Genomic DNA, 21,006 nt, shown 5'->3' with positions numbered 1-21,006 from the left:
GTGTGTGTGTGTGTGTGTGTGTGTGTCTGTGTCTGTGTGTGTTGGTGCGTGTGCGTGTTGTGTGTGTGGAGTGTTTTGTGTGTGGGTGTGTCTGTCTTCTGTGTTTTCAACCTTTTCTTGTTTTTGCAGGTACAACTTTGATTGTTTTGCTTGTAGTCAATGTGTCTCATGTACAGCTGCTTTGTAACAATGAAAATTGTAAAAGCGCTATATAAATAAAGTTGAGTTAAAGTTGAGTTCCCTGATGGAGGGAACGAGACGTTGTGTCCCTCATGCCACAACTATGGCTGCCCACCCCAGCGGTCGGGGGAGGATGCTTTAGGCTCCTCAGACTAAAGGTGAATGAATGAGCACGCCGGCTTCCCTCTTATACCCGGACATCCGGGGAGGAGCCCGGCATGCAAATTTAATTTGCCAATTTTTATTGGCCTTTTCTAAATACTCAGAAGATGATAGGTTCTCAAGACAAACCCCATTCTGTCGGTTCGAAGCAACGTCTCGTTCCCTTCATCAGGGAACCGAGGTTACATCCGTAACCAAGACGTTCCCCAATTAGTTTTTTAAATTGTTGTGAATAGACGTCCACTGACGTCCTTTACAAATCACGCAACAACCATTGTATAAAGCAGGAAATCTGTTTTCAGGAAATCGATCATTTGTAATCAAGTTAATTTAATGACAAATTGTATTTGCAAAGTGCCCTGTGTTGTCAAGTGATTACAAAGCTACTGCATTGTAGTCATTATTTGAGATGTTTTCTGTAGGCCTATATTACAATTGTATTACTTTTATGAAAGTAATGCATATGCATGTAAATAAGATATAATGTTATAAATATTTCCTTTCACAATTTAAAGTGGATGATTGCCAAAACTGTGCTGCCAAAATCCGTGATTAACACTCCAGTCCAGTTGGTGGCGGTAATGCACCTTAAGTTGGTTTGCCAACCGCCAATAAACTCTAAAGAAGAAGAAGATTTGGGAATGGCGGTTTGGTTTATTTCGAAAAGTGACGGAGTATTATAAAACTACTGTTGGGTAAGTACATTTTGTATTGTTTTATTAATGTGGTTGAGTGTTACTTGTTGGACACAAAATTAGGTAGCAGGCTAAAAGGTAGTAGGGTTAAAGTTAGCCTTTACCCTAAAAGGTTTACCTAAGTTTCTACACTTGAGTTGTGCTGTGTTATGCTTCTTTCTAGGAAATTGATAGCAAAATCATCAAGCCCCCAAACTCTTTCCCTGCCATTGACGAGTTATCTCGTCATTTAAAAATCAACCGTTCCTTGCCAAAGATGAGTTATTATGGCAATCGGTGTTTGTACTGTTGTATAGCAGGTGGCGCTGTTACACACCTTTTGGGGTACAGAATCTCTGAACCAAGAACGTATATATTTTCTCTGTTTTTAATCATTGTTCTTCTGAGTCTAATCTGGGCGGAGTCTTTGACAAAAAATGCTAATTATCTCAGCTGTTTAATCAAAGTGATGGATTTTTGAAGAAACCTAGTACCCACATCTAAGAGGTGATAAAAAAGAAGAAATGAAGATAGATGAATATGGCTTTTGTGTAGAAACAGAGACTCTGTTCTTTCATTTGATATATCGTTTGTCCATGTATTCATTACAGAAAATGTACTGTGAGCCATCAAAGTTTAGAGAAAGTGTTATAAAATGCTGGCGCTGGCTGGCAACGTTTTTTTAAAAGGCTGGAGGTGAAACGTTGGCTGAGTTTTGTGTCACTGCCTAAAAACAGTTACAATTAACATTAATTTGAGCAATTTCATGCAACTACAGGAACAATGTGTAAATAGATCAGGGGTTCCCAACCTTCGTCCTTAAGGACATCAGGCCTAATTGTTTGCAAACACAAAATGTGACAGCAAGTGTCACATTCAGTTTAGAACAGTGGCGGTTTTAGGCACGGACGAACCAGGCAGACGCCCGGGGCGGCATTTTTTCATGACACGTGGGGGGCGGCACAAGCACTTGAAAAAGAAAAAATAATCTGCGCTGCTAAGCGGTTTTCTATTATCTATCATATAACTGTCTGTGTGGGGAATTGGCAAATTGGCGCCTCTGCTTGCTGAGAAATGCAGAAGCTGTGTGAAAAGTGGAAAGGGGAGGGGCTGCGCCCGCGGTGGACAGTTCACCTCTCCCAAATGGAGCGGACAAGGAGGGGGATCCACTTAGTGGGCTAAAGTCAGTCACACCTTGACTTTCTTCCAAATAACGCACATTTCATTCATAATATTAAAACACAGGCCTATAATTTGCACATTTTGTTTTTTCTGAATTGTGTGAAATGGCTAATAAAAATAGGTAATACAAAACGATTATGTGGAGGTGAATTGGTTTAGTCTTGACTTCTGATCGTGAGTGACAGTGTTGGGGGATGGGAAATCTGTTGATTGTCGAGTGCCAGACATTGTTGTCAACTTGGCGACTTTGTCGCTAGATTTAGCGACTTTTCAAACCCCTTTAGCGACTTACTTTTCAAAAAGCGACTAGCGACAAATCTAGCTACTTTTTGAATATGCCTTGGCGACTTAGCTAAACATTCTGCTTCACTCCTACTGCCCTGCGAGAGCGAGTTTTTGCCTCGGCAGGAAGAAGCAGCACATTCAGTTCAGACCACCCTGAAGCGTGAATGAGATACTTATGTACAAACAGCGTTTCCAAGAACTATTTACTTATTGACATTGTTTGAGCATATATGATTTAAAATTTGATAACTGTATGGACGCATAATCATGAGCACAGACGGATTTTAGCTTCTCAAAGAAAGTGACTGCTGGTGTGTAGTGTAGTTTTAAGTGGTCGAGTTCACTGCCAACAGAAACAGAAAAGTAATTAAGAACCTATTTATTGTGCATTTGGGTGTATTGTTTAATATAATACTGTATACGACAGCTCAGAGAGTAGAGATATGAAGCAGACCTGAAGCACTTAGCTTGCCTGATACTACGTGATGACGTCACTGATATGCAAATTAGCACGTGACGTCATCTGGCGACATTTAGCGACTTTTCGGGCAGGCTTTATCTACTTTCCATTGAAAATAGTTGGCAACACTGGTGCCAGATAAACACAGTGACAGCGATGGAGAGAAAAAGGTTAAAGCCATCAGGTGCCCAATTTAGGAAAAAAAGAAAAGAAGAAGAGGAAAAAAAGAGCAAAAGATAAAGGTATGCAACTACGTTCTCTCTGTATGATTACGGTAACGTTATCCATGTCATCAATGAAGGGTATCAGATTTGCTTTAGTGTGATTTGTGTGATTTGTGCTATTTAGAATATTTATTCTATATTTTATTTGTATATTATTCTTAATATTTTTATATTATTGTTGTTCTCTGCTCATGTTACATCATGATTGTACATATTTTGCCACTTTTATTTTTATAGAGTATATTTATTTAAGTTCTGATAATTTATACTGTTTTGTGCAGAATTGTGTTTTTCAAATGTTCTGTTGAAGGATTTGTGCAATTGAGAAATATAAGCTTGTCTTACACTTATATTGTTATAGTAAAACATTGCTGTTTGTGCAAAATTTTGTGGTTTTTTTTCCGGATGGGTGATGGGGGGGCGCCCAGAAGGGGTCTTGCCCGGAGAGTAATTCAATGTAGAACCGCCACTGGTTTAGAAGTAGTCATGTGTCCATGTGTGTACATATTAATTAACATATTTTTCTTTCAGGATTCCAAAGGAAGATTTTCCATGCTGTTCGTTTTGAAAGATGAACTTCACTGAATAGCATTCTAGAACATGGCAAGTCTACATATTCTATTAAGAGATTGGATTGTGACAAAGAGTGTGTGCGTGCATGCGTGCGTGTGTTTGTGCGCATGTTAGTTTGTGTTTGTTTGTTTCTCTCTCTCTGTTTATATATACATATATATTTGGGTAGTTAATGTCACGGTCCTGCATTCTTGGTTCTGTATTTCTAGTCATGTGGCAGGATCGGGACTGAGCCCTTAGGTTCTATGTGAGAAAGCCATGAGATATTTATGTTTTTGACATCTCATGTGTTTTCTCTTGTCTTGTCATTGGCCCCGCCCCTCTCGTTTCTTGTATTGCTTCCCTGCCGTGTCTAATGTTTCCCACCTGCCCTGTGTAATTATCCCTCGTTTGTCTCTCCTTTAAAATGCCCTCTTGTTTCTCAACTCAACTCAACTTTATTTATATAGCGCTTTTACAATTTTCATTGTTACAAAGCAGCTGTACATGAGACACATTGACTACAAGCAAAACAATCAAAGTTGTACCTGCAAAAACAAGAAAAGGTTGAAACACAGAAGACAGACACACCCACACACAAAACACTCCACACACACAACACGCACCAACACACACAGACAGAGACACACACACACACACGGATGCGCACGCACACACACACACACACACACACACACACACACACACACACACACGTACGTACACAGACAAGTACGCACACACACACACGCTCAGTGAGAGCACACATTTAGGATAAAGGAGAGAGAAGCACAGGTCAAATATAACAGATAATAAATTCCTATATGCAATATTAATTAAGTAAAACTTTAAAATTCTAAAGCAGCCCCCCCGGTCAGGCAGATAGTGCAAAAACAGTATGCAAACGGTGGCGAGGAACCCAAAACTCTAATCGAGAAAAAAAACCTCAGGAGAACCCAGGCCCAACCAGGGGATTCCAGTTCCCCTCTGGCAAAAGCTGCTGCCTCTGCACAAGCTCCAGAGAGCTTGCACAACAAGGCTAAATAAAATAAATAAACTTAATAATAAAATAAATTATAGTTTAAGATTATCATTAATAATCTAATAGCATTTGAAATTTTGTGGTGAAGACATGTCAAGAGACCGCGTCCTTCTTTATCCAGCTCTATCATCTCAGCTCTTGTCAGGTCCCCACTTCCCATTCTCCGCTCTACCATCAGGTCAGGCCATGAACTGCATCCTGCTCGCTGTGGTAACCTTGGAACAATGAGACAAGACTGGCTGAGAGTAGAGTACTGTTCTGTACTCTTTGATGCAACAAGTACATCAGTTGTGTTTTTGGTTCCGGTTGATCTAACTAATGCAGCCTAAACCCTCTGAAGATTTATATTATGGAAGAGTAGTGTATGCAAGATTAAAAAGATGCGTCTTTAGTCTAGATTTAAACTGACAGAGTGTGTCTGCCTCCCGGACAGTGCAGGGAAGACTATTCCAAAGTTTAGGCGCTAGATAGGAAAAGGATCTACCACCTGCACTTGATTTTGAAATTCTAGGTATTACCAACTGACAGGACGCCTGAGAGCGTAATGCACGTGAAGGACTGTAATACAAAAGGAGTTCATTCAAGTACTGAGGAGCTAAACCATGTAAGGCTTTATAGGTAATAAGCAAGATTTTAAAGTTAACGCGATGCTTTATAGGTAACCAGTGCAAGGTTGACAGAACCGGGCTAATATGTTCATACTTTTTTGTACGTGTAAGAACTCGAGCTGCCGCGTTTTGGACCAGTTGGAGTTTTTGTAATAAGCCTGCAGGGCAACCACCTAACAGTGCATTACAGTAATCTAGTCTTGATGTCATGAATGCATGAATTAACTTCTCTGCATCTGAGATTGACAGCATATGACGTAGTTTAGATATATTCTTAAAATGGAAAAACGCAATTTTACAGGTGTTGGCGACGTGGCTCTCAAATGACAGATTACTATCGAATAGAACGCCAAGATTCTTTGCTGACGACGAGGGTTTTATGGAACATCCGTCAATAGTTAAACAGTATTCTTGGTTGTTACTTATAGCAGTTTTCGGTCCAATAAGTAACACTTCCGTTTTGTCCGAGTTCAGTAATAAAAAGTTGTTACTCATCCAGTTTTTTATATCGACTATGCATTCCATTATTCGATGGAACTGCTGTGTTTCATGAGGCTTCGAGGAAATATAAAGTTGAGTATCATCAGCATAACAGTGAAAGCTAACTCTGTGTCGCTTTATTATATCTCCTAGAGGTAGCATGTATAATGCGAAGAGCAGAGGCCCTAAGACTGAGCCCTGTGGTACACCGTACTGGACTTGCGATTTGCGTGACACCTCATTGTTTATTGCTACAAATTGAAAACGGTCGGATAAATAAGATTTAAACCATTTCAAAGCTATTCCCTTAATGCTGACATAATTTTAGAGTCTATGTAGGAGTGTGCTGTGGTCAATGGTATCGAATGCAGCACTAAGGTCTAGCAGCACCAATAACGAGATACAACCTCGGTCAGACGCCAATAGCAGATCATTTGTTACTCTGATCAAAGCAGTCTCTGTACTGTGACATGCTCTAAATCCAGACTGGAATTCTTCATTGATGTCATTCCTTTGGAGGAAGGAGCGTAATTGAGTTGAAACTACTTTTTCCAGAATTTTAGATATGAAAGGTAGATTCGATATAGGCCTGTAGTTCCTTAGTTCTCTAGGGTCGAGTTGGGGTTTTTTGACAAGGGGCCTTATAACAGCCACCTTATATGCTTTAGGCACATATTTTCATTGTCTTGTTGCTCGTGTATTACATTCGATGTGTGCTATGTGCCTTGTACGTATTCTTGTACCCTGGTCGTGCTTGCTGTTCTTTCCCAGTCTCGTGCCTTATTCCTGTTCCTGCTCCTGCTCCCCATCTAGTGTTTGTATTCGTTATTATATTATTCTTATTATTTGGACCTTGTTTTGTCTTGCCCCCTCGTGGGAAGTTTTTGTTTTATTGTATTAGCCTCAGTTTAGTTTTTTCCCCATTGTGGGTGTTTTGGTTTCTGTTTTGTGTAAATTAAAGTCTTGCTTGTTAACCCCTTCACTGCCTGCCTGCATTTGGGTTCTTTCCACGCCAGTTCTGTGACAGTTAACAAATGAACCATACTAGTAACAGCAACAAAACTGAAAAGAAACTCTAATTGTGAAGTACAGGTGAAGTAATCCTGAGTAATTTATTTTACAGAATCACGTTAAATGCCTTAATGGTGAAAATATGAGGGGTGGTGGTCAACTTAAAAAGAAGCCATTCAAAGCTATGCTATGTAATTGGCCTTATGACATTGCAAAAATCTCTTGTTCCTTATCTATTATTCATTTATGTCATTTTTAGTGTACTTCTCTGTAAGAACATCAGGTTTTACCAGAAATGCCACTTTCACAAAGTTTACAGGGTCTTTCTCAAGGGCACCACAGTGGCATTGAAGACGGAGGGGGCAAATGCTGTTTTTTTCACTAATCTAACATATATTCCTTGTCACAATCTAGACTCTTAATATATGTACAGTAGACTTGCAATGATCCAGAATGCCAGCTATTTGCTGAAGAACAGCATGGAATGCAGTACTCTTCAGGTGCTTTTTCTACACTTAAAAAAATGTTTATTCTAGTGTTATTAGTAGCTTTTATTGACATACGATTATTCTAGAGAAAAATAAAGTGTAATACATGTTAATTACAATCTTGTATGTAATTTAAATTTAGTTGTAGGATATCTGACTTTTTCAAAATAAGTTTAAGTCATTTACCTCAAATTTTGCCTTTGATCTCTTTTCAACTTTTTTAATATTCATATTCTCTTCTCTCACTCAGATGCTGTGAACAGGTGTAGCCCAAATGCAACAGATTCAGACTTTGATGCAGCAATAGCAGAACACCTAAGGCACGCTGGGGGTGGTGGATATAAAAATGAGCCATAAAAAGCTTTCACCTTACACATGTTAACCATAATCCAGTATTTCATTGTTTACTTGTTTTATGGCTGTTTAACAGTAATATGTCACGGCTCTGTCACGACTGAGAAAACACTTGGATTCAATAGCGGAGTAACAAGGCTTTATTGGCAGAAGACACACAGTAGTGCACTGAGAGAGTTCAATAGTGAGACAATGAGAGAGTCCGGCCGTCCAAGCTTGACTACAAGGCCAACTGGGAGACCCAGTGTACGGCAACGTCAGCAAAGGTGTGAACAGGACGGCGGCAGAGATGACGTGTAAACCGGCAGCAGAGATGATGTGTAAGCCGGCAGAAGAGATGACGTGTAAGCCGGCAGCAGAGGTGACGTGTAAGCCGGCAGCAGAGATGGGGTCGGGAGACAAGGGGAAGAGACCGTTGACCCGGTGCAGTTCTCGATGGCGAGGTCGGTTACGGGTGGAGCTGTGGTGGAAGCAATCCTCAAGGGTTAGGGGTGACACGAAGTAAATGAGACTGTAATCTACAAGGTAAGGTAATCCAACAACGTACATCCACACGACACGACAAGAGAACAAAATAATTATGAAAGTTACGACAGGACAAGGGGAAGTAAAGTACTACAGCTCAAGGTATGGCATAAACAGGAGTCAACGATCGTACAAGGGAAGTGAGGAAGTAACATAGAATAAATAGGGCTGAATTAATGACCACCAGGTGAGAACACAGAGATTTGTACAATGGCTGATGAGTGGCGACAGGTGATACACATCTACACGCGGACAGAGAACGTGTGCGGTTGCCAAGACAATCCCAGCCTGCTCAGCATACATACGTGCACACACACACAACGAGAACAAACAAACAGTGCTAGTCTCGGGTCCGACAGTAATGCAAGACTATTAGGAAATAATAGGTAGTGCCATAGCTCTGACTTCCATGCATCAATGGTGGAACACATGATTCACACTCCTGGAAAAGCTGGTGGTCGGGGACCAAGAAAAAGAGTAAACATTTTGAAAAAAATGGAAAGACTAAAGTAGTTACATATGTGTTTAGTATAATACTGTACTTTTGTTATTTTCATGTTTGATTAATGGCTGCTTAACATTAATGTACAACTCCATTGCTATTGACATTCTATTATTTTTATTTTCTTGTTTGAATAGTAGCTGTTAAACAAATGGAAGACAATTAAAAAATGTGATGTTCGCTATAAAATATGCTGTGATAAATTAAAACACTTCTTTTTGCTTAAGTCCACAAATAATGTGTTATTGTTTGTGATGTACATGTGATTAAAATGTTTTATAGACGTTCAGTTTTATGTTAATTTTGGACCTTTTTAGAAACTGTCAATTTCAGACATGTAAACCTTAAGACATAATTGCTTGCCTTACATGATGTTACACAATGGGTGTGTGATTATATTAAACGCAGGCTTATATATATGCTTACAATAAGCAGATACACATCTAATAATAAACGTCCAGAAGATGACAAATTTGGACGTCCAGGGACAAGCAGAAAAGACATGGAAATCACGGCCAGGTGACGTCAAAGACGTCTGTTAAATTTTCATTTTGGAACTATTTTTCAACCGTGACGGGACGTGTTGGACTGACGTCTTTTCAGCGGTCATTAAACGTCCAAATGTTTGTTGGGTATTGACAGAAATGCAATATAATATACAAAACTATTTCTTCAGAGGTGTATAAAGACCTTACGTAATGAACCATTAAGTTTGTAATACCTTAGAATAAGCTATTTATATTTACATACAAAGCGGCCCTACATACATTGAATTTGCCGCCATGTTTTGTACAGCAGCCATAAACGGACAAACAACTCTACAACGTGTGTTTTCTCTTCTTCTCTGCTGCGGTATCGTGGTGAAATGGATCGCAGGAAGATCTGTGATCCGTACGGATCGTGCTCTCCGGTGCGGAAGTTAGGGTTGCCACTTTTAATACAAAAAAATAAGGGATGCATACTGCAGCGGGGGCCATATCCCTTGGGGGCCAAGACCACAGTGATCACAGGCCCAATGGCATGCCAGTGGTGGTAAATAGCAACTTAAAATATGTTTTCAGGAAAATATGAACACTTAGACATTATAATAAACTATCTTTTATTGAAATCTGTGTGAACAATAATTAACATAGGCCAAAAGAGGTCAAACAAAGTGTGACAGTAACCACAAAAAGAGACTTTGGATGACCTTGTGAAATGTGAACCACATTTTAATAACTTATTAAATTTACAGATTCACAACTTATTAACTCTAAGTTAAATACTTTTATATTCAGAAATACAATTGGAAAAATATAAAAAGTGCACAAAACTGCAAAGGAACCTTTCTTGAACACCAGTAGACCAGAACTATAAGTGCGCAGTAATGGAGCATGTCAGGTCTACTTTCTTTTGTAAGTGTACTTCTTGTCACTCCGTGCAGCACTGAGTAGCTGTTTGTCTTTCAAGTGAAACTCTGAACAGGACTGTTTAAAGTTGAGGGTGATAAAGAGGTCACTACTAAAGAGCTCCACAGAGCACCTGTTCCTGGTGTCACTCCATTTATTGGTCATTATGGAAAAGATTCTTTCCACATAGCCAGTTGATGCTGGGATGCTCAAGATGTGGCTGATTATGTACAGCATGTTAGGCAGGTCAGCCATTTGAAAGAGAGCCACCCACATCTTTGGACTTCCATGCCTAAGGCCATCAAACGTAACGTGCAACTTAGTTGACATGCGCCGGACAGCTAGTTATGGACGCTGCGCGCCGATGCCCTAAAATTTTTCTCAGGTCGCCCGGCGGTGCCGAAACGAAGGGGAGAGCGCCCGCGATCGAACGGAAGCATCATGGGGTGGCGGCGACGCACGGGGGACCCATGAAAAATGCCCAAAGTGCCTCATTTTTGAGTCACGGAATGAAGGGCCAGGCGCTCTCTTGGGCAGAACCACAAGGGGGCGACTCGACGTACGTTCCCAACCTAAGCCACGCGCGTCGATCAGGTTGTGAGCGGGCCCCCCGAAGAGCGCCTAAACATCCCCCTTGCAGCCTACGGGCCGGCTCCGGACCCCGACGTACACGAGAAGCCTACGCGTGCCCCTTGTAACCTATTTTGGGCGGGGCTTCCCGCTGGCCACGCCTCCATCCACAGAACGCCTACACATCCCCCTTGCAGCCTAAACTTGAGGGTGGCCTGCCCGACGCTCCCGAAGCCTGCCCGAAGACCCGGACGCCACCCGGCGCCCCAGGGACCTCATCTTGGAGCTGACTGTCTCATTTGAGCCCAGCGGCTGTGTGACACATGCTTAAACAGCCCAAAGCTCTTTTCTTTGACTTTCTAGTCGAATGTGCACATAAAAGCGCGGTGTGCATCTACACCATGTTTTCTCACATCTGCAATTCACTCGAAGGGCCCAAAATTAGGTAGACAGATTAAAGCCCCTGTCAGTGGTCTTGTTTGCTTTGGCAATGATTTATCCAGCTTAAACCAACAGTAGAGTGTATAAGAGGAACAGCCCTTCACAATGACGTGCATTAAGGCTCACAGTTGTGCTCCAGAAGCTTAAAAATGGTGTGTCCATTAGCTACCTATGGGAGCTGTGCCAAAAGTGTTATGTGTGGCATGTACATTCGTAACTTATTTAATGGGACCCTCATAGGTAAATAATGGACAAAGCCCATTAAGGGTCATTATAAGCCTAAGTAAGGAGTTCTATAGCTTTAACCAACAGTAGAGTGTATGAGACTCACAGCCCTTCACAATGACATGCATTAAGGCTCATAGATGTGCCCAATAGGCTTAAAAATGGTGTGTACATTAGCTACCTATGGGGGCCGTGCCAAAAGTGTTACGTGTGGGACTTCCTGTGACCACAGGAAGTCCCATTTATAACTTATTTAATGGGACCTTCATAGGTAAATAATGGACAAAGCCTATTAAGGGTCATTATAAGCCTAAGTAAGGAGTTATATAGCTTTAACCAACAGTAGAGTGTATGGGAGGCTCAGCCCTTCACAATGACCTGCATTAAAGCTCATAGATGGGCTCCAGAGACTTAAAAATAGTGTGTCCATTAGCTACCAATGGGAGCCATGCCAAAAGTTTTACGTGTGGCATGTACATTCGTAACTTATTTAATGGTACCCTCATAGGTAAATAATGAACAAAGCCTATTAAGGGTCATTATAAGCCTAAGTAGGGAGATATATAGCTTTTACCAACAGTAGAGTGTACGAGAGGCACTCTACTATTTAAATGACGTGCATTTAAGCTCACAAGTGCTCCAGAAGCTTAAAAATGGTGTGTACATTAGCTACCTATTGGAGCCGTGCCAAAAGTGTTATGAGTTGGATGTACATTGTCTACCTATGTGAGCCTTGTCAAATAAGTTATGTTTGGCATGTACATTCGTAACTTATCTGACGGTTCCCACATAGGTAAATGATGGACAAAGCCTATTATGGGTCATTATTTAACCTTGGCAATGAGTAATATGGCTTAAATTTACAGTAAAGTACACAGGAGACTAGATCCTTCACAGTGATGCACATTAAAGCAAGTCGATGTTCTCAAGAAGCTTAAAAATGGTGTGTACATTAACTACCTATGTGGACCCGTCAAATAAGTTAAAACTGGCACTTCCTGTGACCACAGGAAGTCCCAGTCATAACTTATTTGACAAACGGTCAATTTTTCATACTGTAAACCCATTTTCTTGTGACAAACCTACAGCTATGTATCCTAGAAGCACCCCGTATTGGTATATTGCACACTTCAGGCTATTAAAATGCTTATTTTGCTTACAAATGCACTTTTCACAGAAATACATCTCTGAAAAGCATTTTCAGCAAAACTCTGCTTCATTCTTGTACAAAAACCTTGGGGCTTCGAATGCTGGTTCTTTACACCCTCACGCACCACATATCCGAAGCCCGTACCCCTCGGTGTATGGCAAGTGCTCGAAAAAAATCACAAAAAATATTCCAGAAAAATAAACGGCCCACAGCATCCCCAAAACGTGCAATATAGTACATAACGAGGCCGTACCGACTTCAATCTTTGGGAACCAAATAAGGGGGCAGCAAGCAGCTACAGAATTTCAATCGGGGTCATTCGTAGTCCCCGGGGCCGTTCGGTGGTCTCTGTACGATAGGCACCTATGAAAATAATAGGATAGGTTGCAGGTGTCAGAGGCTCCTGTACCACCCGAGAAGGCCCCAGGAGCCCGAAACTTTACAGAAAGTTGCGTCAGTTGGCCCTCGACGAAATACCGAATAATTTTTCTTATTTTTCATACATCTCTCTCCCTCGCATTGATGTCTATGGGGACTTGTGCCTGCGAAGGCCTTGTGAGGCAGTTGCTTTCCAGGTGGATGTCTGTCTCTGGAAGCATCTACGGAAACGGAACTTGATATCCTGACTTGGGAAACGCCCACGGTATACCATGCCGAGTATTAAAGCCCTGTGAACTTTTGACCCCTGTATTCTAGAGCGTACGTTTGCAACCTATATGTAGGCTGATGGTGTCTTTTTGGGCAAAGTGAGAGGTCAACGAGGTCCGAGGGGCACAGAACTCCAGAACATGACCCAGGGCCCCATGACGAGGCATATACGTGAATTGCAGGTCGATCAGACCTTTCTGTCCCATTTGTCCATCATGAGCTTATGAAAATGAATGGGATAGGTTAAGAGTGTCGGCAGCAGCAGTTGGACCGCAGTGGGATCGAGGGGCCCCAAACTTTATATTCTGGTAGTGTGTTGGCCCCTGTTTCACATACCGAGAGAGTGGCTTACTTGAACCTAGGGAACATTTTCTAGTGCTTTTTCTTGTGTGTAAAGTGTTGTGTACATTAGTAGCCTACCGACCGATTGTCAAATAAGTTACGACTGGGACTTACCGGAAACAAAACCACCGGAAGTCCCAGTCGTAACTTATTTGACAGTAGCCGTGTAGGCTAACGGTGGACAATGCTGTAAACGGTCAATTTTTCATACTGTAAACCCATTTTCTTGTGACAAACCTACAGATATGTATCCTAGAAGCACCCCATATTGGTATATTGCACACTTCAGGCTGTCAAAATGCTCATGTGTTATACAAATGCACTTTTCACAGAAATAAATCTCTGACCAGCATTTTCAGCAATATTCTGCTTTATTTTTGTACAAAAACCTTGGGGCTTCGAATGCTAGTCCCATGCCCCTCGCTGTACGGCAAGTGCTCGAAAAAAAATCACAAAAAATATTCCAGAAAATTAAACGGCCCACAACGTCCCCAAAACGTGCAATATATTACATAACGAGGTCGTACCAACTACCGAATAAGGGGGCCGCGATGAGCTATAGAATTTGAATATGGGTCATTTGAAGACTCCCTAGCCGTTCCGGGGTCATCGTACGATAGCCACCTATGAGAGAAATAGGATATGTTGCAGGTGTCAGAGGCTCCCGTACGGGCCGTGGAGGCCCCAGGAGCCCGAAACATTACAAAAAGTTGCGTCACGTGACTCTCGACGGCATACGGATAGGGCTTGGTCGGGAAGTGAAATTAAATATTTTTTCTTACTTTACATACATCTCCCTGCCTCTAGTGGTTCTCTATTGGCTCAGGTATCCGACGTCTTTCTGACAGAAACCTCCCCTAAGCACTAACGAGGAAGGTCACGAAGGACACCCGGCTCCTCTAGGGTGCGCCACGGCCGTGAGGGAGAGAAAAAAAGAAAGAAGGGTGGCGAGCGAGACGTTTGGGCATCTTTTGGATGTCGCGCCACGAATAGGCAGCAAGGGGCAGCAAACTACCAACTCTAGGCACACTGTGGACACAAGGGCAGCGAGCGAGACGTTTTGGCATCTTTTGGATGTCGCGCCATGAATAGGCAGCAAACTACCAACTCTAGGCGCGCTGCGGACGCAAGGGCAGTGAGCGAGACGTTTTGGCATCTTTTGGATGTCGCGCCACGAATAGGTAGCAAGGGGCAGCAAACTACCAACTCTAGGCGTGCTGCGGATGTGAGGAAGACTATGGCAGAGTTAGGTGGTCAGTGGGATGTGAAAGGCTCCTCGTAGATGCGGTGATGAAGATTAGGAGGTCAGGGGATGAATAGGCATTTTGTGGAGCGAGGGTCCACGCCCGCAGCACTTTGACACCCCTTGTGGTGTCCGTACGATGCCTCTACGGGAAAACAGCCCCTAAACTCCGATAAGGGAAAACAGTGCCAATCATAATAAGAGTGAGCGAGAATTTGGCATCCAATTCAGGTATACGAGCCCTTCGTCTACCTAGTCGACCAATGGCAATCTATAAGAATGGGCAATTGTCCACGATTTTCCTAGCTTCCCTTCCATTCATCCTCTGCATCATCTTTGAGCCTCTTCAGAATGGTATTTGTTGTGGTGCATTCATCATAGAGGTCATCCATTTTCACATTTTGGATAAGGTTGAGCTTACTAGTGATCCTCTTAGTGTCACTGTAGGAAAGCATGCCATGTTGCAGAGAGAGAGGTTGCAGGCAGAACAGCCAGTTGTCCACTGAAAAGTCAAACCATTTCTCAATGTATGAGATTGCTGTCTTGAAAAATGCTGTAATATCTGCCCTTGCCCTGTCTGCTTCATGCGGGAGAAGATTCTGCAGCTTCACTTTTGTTAAGTAGCCATAAAATTGGTCACTCTTCTCTGTGTGAGATTTTGCTTGAAGGTAGACATAATGGCATATATCTCAACACAGGTGGTTGAATCACTTTCCAGCTTCTTGACCACTTCCTCAAAGAGGGAGAGGATGTTATTGGTGAACAGGAGATAAACTTCCACATCATCCGGATTTTCCTCAGTTGAGGCTTCACTGAGCTTTAACAAAGATCTGATCTGTCTGGGACACTCTTCTCAGAGGCTGATGAAATGAGACCTGAGAGCAGTCCAGGTTTACATAAGACGGGAGATTGTTGAAACATGTCGTAGAATCTCACAGAACTCCACATCACAAAACTGGCAAAAGTCTTTGAGGGATTCCCTTTGTTTGGCAGATGTGGAAAAGTGGCCATAGACCTTTAGCGCAACATTTTCCACATCTACAGTGAGCTGGTCGAGAGTGTGCTTCACCGTGTTGTGCACAATATGGGCATGGCAGTTCCCTTGCAGCAGATCTTTTTGCTTTTTCTTTAGGTTAGTGAAGACAGAGTTGTGGATTCCATAATTTAAATTAGTATTGTCTGCACTATATGCTGTAACTTGACTTAATGATAAGCCAAATTTATCAAGGGATTGTTCTGTGAAAACTATAATACCAGCAGCAGACTCATCTGCATTTTCTACAAAATAAAGCATTTTGTTACAGATCCCTGTTTCTGGCCTGAAGTATTGTACTGCAAGGGGAAACATCTTCCTGTTCCCTTTATTTGATGCATCTATCTGTATGGAGAATGGGAGGAGTTTGTCTGACTTTAAGACGTCTACAACATCAGCCACTGCTTTTGGAGCAAGGACGTCTTTGGCCATTGCTTCAGCCTTTGTTCTCCCGAGACATTTTCTTTACGATTTTGGAGTCATGCAGATTCTTTTGGTTTAGCTTGTGTCCACAGTCAGCACTGATATAACTGATGTTGTGTTTACTAGTGTGGTACAGCTGCTGTTACCTAGAAGAGAGGAGAAAATACTAATGAACTTAATTTTAAAGGGTGGTATTGATAACAAATCTTGGCTAAAATATTTGTGATTATTTGCAGTAACACTGTCGTGATTCTGCCTCATCTTATCATGTCTTTCTTGATCTTGTGGCAGAATCACGGCAGGAACCCCTGTTTAATGTGGAGAGAAGCATTTTGGCCCACTTGGCCTTCCACATGCTCTCTCCAGGTCTCGTCTCTGTCCCCGCCCTCTTGTATCCCTCGTTATTGATTGTTAATTAGTTCATGCCCCGCACCTGTCCCTTCTTAATTTGCTCCCCTTTAAAAAGCCCTTATGTCTATTGTCTTGTGCTCATTTGTTGTGTATTCATGGTGTGTATACTGTTCCTCTCATGTGCTTATGTGTCGAGAGCGCGTGGTTTGAGTCGGAGCTCTTTCAAACTTATTCTTAATACATCGTTTATTCTTGTTATATCTTAAGACTTGTGTTTTAAATCGTTATTCACCGAGAGTAAAACATATCCTTAAGTATATCCCATACCAAAAATCGTCCTTAAACGCACCGATAATTAATTTTTATCGGATCATTTGCTATTAGCCTCAGGCTGTTAGCATTACCAGCCTGCTTACTGCTTAACACACTGTTCTCATTACTGTTATTACATCACTAATGGCTAATGTTTCAGATGTGTTTGTACCTCTGAGTGCAGATGAGGAAACGATCGCACTTCAGTCGGAACTGGAGGCTGTGGAGAAGCAGATCCAGGATCTACTAGAGAAGCAGACACGGCTGCGAGAACGTAAAACGGCGCTGTAAACATCCAGAGCTGAAGCTCGCAAATCCGCTGTAAGTTTTCATCGCGATTTTAATACTCCTTCCACTTCTACTCCGCGTGTTTCTCTGCACAGAGCCCAGGCTTCGAGAACACGGTCAGCGCAAATGAACTTCACTCCTGCACCGGCACACCCACGGCGAAAGGCGCGAGCCAGGACTGGAGCGATGACCCAACCGCCGCCACCGGTCTTCGAGATCCCGACCAGGAACCGCTTTGCCGCCCTCTGCGAGACGGAATGCAACGCTGTGGTCATCGGAGACTCAATCGTCCAGAACGTACGCGCTTCCTCCACTAAAGGTAAGGTGCGCACTCATTGTTTTCCTGGCGCCCGTGTTCTTGATGTCTCTGCGCAGGTACCTGCGATCCTGAAGGACGATGCTAACGTCGGAGCTGTCGTGCTGCACGCGGGGGTGAATGACGTCAGGATGCGGCAGTCGGAGATCCTGAAGAGGGACTTCAGGAGTCTGGTCGAGACGGTATGCAACGCATCGCCCACAAGGAGGATCATCGTATCAGGGCCGCTTCCTACCTACCGACGAGGGAATGAAAAGTTCAGTAGACTATTTGCTCTAAATAAATGGTTGATGTCATGGTGTATTGAACAGAAGCTGCTCTTTGTTGATAATTTTGATCTGTTCTGGGAGCGACCTAGGCTCTTCCGCCCTGACGGCCTGCATCCCAGCAGCATCGGAGCGGATCTTCTGTCTGACAACATCTCAAAGACGCTTCGCACCGCTTGACTACGTCTCCCAGCGGTAAGTCAAAACTTTAACCATAGTCTGTGTTCCTCCCACTCATCTGTTATAAATGTTACTGCTTCCAAATGCATAGAGACTGTATCTGTCCCCCGAATAATACTACAAAATAACAAAATATCCAAATCTCAGAGAAAAAATCTAATCGTGATTAAACCTGAGGACAATGTAATAAACGACCAAAACAAACTCATATAGTTCGGCCTATTTAATATTAGATCACTAAATTCAAAAGCAGTTATTGTTAATGAAATGATCACAGACAACAGTTTTGATATTCTTTGTCTTACTGAAACCTGGCTTAAACCAAATGATTATTACGGTCTAAATGAGTGTACCCCACCAAGCTACTGTTATATGCATGAGCCACGTCCGGTTGGTCGAGGTGGTGGTGTCGCAATTGTTCCAATTGATAGTAATAATCATTGCTTTCTTGTACGTTGGCTACTGTGTATAGACCCCCTGGTCCCTACACTGATTTTCTGAAAGAGTTTGCGGACTTCCTATCGGACCTATTGGTTAACGTTGATAAAGTACTAATTGTCGGAGACTTTAATATCCACATAGATAGTGCTAACGATGCATTAGCAGTGGCGTTTACAGAGCTATTACACTCTTTTGGAGTAACACAACACATCAATGGACCCACTCATCAATTTAATCATACACTAGACTTGACTATATCTCACGGATAATATCTAACCAATATAGATATTATACCTCAAAGCGACGATGTCACTGATCACTATCTTATAACATGTACACTGCGCACTGCAGAAATCAGCCACTTAACTCGTTATCGGCAGGGTAGAACAATTACCTCGACTACTAAAGATAGTTTCGCAAAGAGCTTGCCAGATCTGACTCCTTTAATAACCATACCAATAAATACAGAATCGATAAATACAATAGCACCACTCACGCCCTTAAAAGAGAAACATGTAAACTGGAGCGCAAAAGGAAACAAACCCAATTAGAGGTCTTTAAAATTGCGTGGAAAGAGAGTGCAAACTGTTATAAAAAGGAACTACTGTAAAAGCAGCAAAGGCTGAGCACCTCCGTAACCTCATAGAAACTAAGAAAAACAATCCAAGTTTTTTATTTAGTACAGTTGCTAAACTAACAAATAAACAGACTTCACCTGACCTGGGTATTCCGCCACACCTTGGTAGCAATGATTTCATGAATTTTTTTACAGAGAAAATTGAAAACATAAGAGACAAAATAGTAAAAACTCAACCTCCAAGTCTGTCCTGTAAATTAGTACCAACCATCGCCCCAAAAGAAAGGCTACAGTGTTTTTCACCTATAAAACAGGAAGATTTATTTAAACTTATTATAACTTGTATAACTTATTGCAACATCTAAACCTACAACTTGCTTATTAGACCCCATACCAACTAAATTATTAAAAGAGTTATTACCCATTGCAATTTAGCCCATTTATAACATTATCAACTCGTCAATTAATCTAGGCCATGTCCCAGGACCCTTTAAACTGGCCGTCATTAAGCCTCTTATCAAGAAACCAAACTTAGACACCACCAATGAACTAGGAAACTATCGACTGATTTCAAATCTCCCTTACCTGTCTAAAATACTAGAACAAATAGTGACCACTCAGTTGTGCTCTTTCTTACAAAATAATGACATACACGAAAAATTCCAGTCAGGCTTTAGACCGCATCATAGTACTGAAACTGCGCTCGTTAAAATTACAAATGACCTGCTTATAGCATCAGATAAATGTAACATCTCACTCTTAGTCCTGCTTGACCTTAGTGCTGCGTTCGATACTGTAGACCATAAAATACTTCTAGATCGCTTACACAATTATACCGGTATTCAGGGACAGGCACTACAATGGTTCAGATCTTACTTATCAGACAGACATCAATTTGTCCATTTAAATGGGGAATCATAAAATTTAACGCAAGTAAATTATGGATTACCTCAGGGATCGGTTTTAGGACCCTTGCTATTCTCCATATACATGCTGCCCCTTGGAAACATTATTAGAAAACATGGAATTAGCTTCCACTGTTAGGCAGATGATACTCAGCTATATATCTCATCAAGACCAGATGATTCCTTCCAACTATCCAAATTGGCAGAGTGCATCGACGATATAAAGCATTGGATGACTTGTTTTTTTATTATTTTTTTATTGAAGAACATAATCCACATACATAAAACTAACACACACACACCAGGGTTTGCAAACACAAAGAAAGAAAAGAAAGAAACACATTTTTAAAAAGGAGAAAATGTTAAGAAGTGAGAAGAAATCATCTTGGTTACGGATGTAACCTCGGTTCCCTGATGGAGGGAACGAGATGTTGTGTCGAACCGACAGAATGGGGTTTGTCTTGAGAACCTATCATCTTCTGAGTATTTAGAAAAGGCCAATGAAAATTGGCGAATGAAATTTGCATGCCGGGCTCCTCCCCAGATGTCCGGGTATAAGAGGGAAGCCGGCGTGCTCATTCATTCACCTTTGGTCTGAGGAGCCTAAAGCATCCTCCCCCGACCGCTGGGGTGGGCGGCCAGTGTTGTGGCATGAGGGACACAACGTCTCGTTCCCTCCATCAGGGAACCGAGGTTACATCCGTAACCAAGACGTTCCCTTTCTGTCGGTCTCTCGACGTTGTGTCGAACCGACAGAATGGGGTTCCTATGGAAAACGCCACAGCACTGAGCCGCGTCACAATCTCTGCGGAGCGACGTTGACTGGCCTGGGCGAGTCAGACGAACACGCTAGCGCGAAATTATGACCTTCCAGTGGAGAGGAAGGGGGACCCAGAGCTTTCCACAAAAAGTTGGGAAGCCCCCTAACGCCGGCCGTCACGGGCGGAGGCCTGATTCTCTAAATGGCGAGAAGCCGCCCGGCACCGTACGGGCCACTGGGTAAGCATTATTCCCCCCTGGGGGGGAAAAACGCTGCAGAGGCCACTACCTACCGTAGGGAGGAATTAGTGGAGACACCACATGGTCTCACCATCAGGGGAGAACTCATGGGAGGAATGTGCGGACTGCAGGAGTTAACCGCAAGGTGGGAGTCCACCTGGGGAGGTCATGGGTTGCCA

General features: G+C 42.4%; 1 protein-coding gene across 2 annotated transcripts in view; it reads left to right on the top strand.

The window, feature by feature from the left end:
• LOC130556807 (uncharacterized) overlaps positions 1–18,123 on the top strand; it is a 31,310-nt gene extending 13,187 nt beyond the window's left edge. Inside the window, exon 6 of one of the 2 annotated variants that reach the window (XM_057338111.1) lies at positions 17,040–18,123. In XM_057338111.1, the coding sequence (XP_057194094.1) occupies positions 17,040–17,146 (107 nt within the window). In that variant the 3' untranslated portion in view covers positions 17,147–18,123. The remainder of the gene's footprint in view (positions 1–17,039) is intronic. The other variant, XM_057338110.1, reaches the window with a different exon arrangement.
• Positions 18,124–21,006: the final 2,883 nt, after the last annotated feature.

This window comes from Triplophysa rosa, linkage group LG7 (genome assembly GCF_024868665.1).
Source record: "Triplophysa rosa linkage group LG7, Trosa_1v2, whole genome shotgun sequence".
In the NCBI taxonomy this organism is placed as follows: Eukaryota; Metazoa; Chordata; class Actinopteri; order Cypriniformes; family Nemacheilidae; genus Triplophysa; species Triplophysa rosa.
The sequence above is the reverse complement of the archived record's forward strand: the minus strand, read 5'-3'. Positions and strand labels throughout refer to the sequence as shown.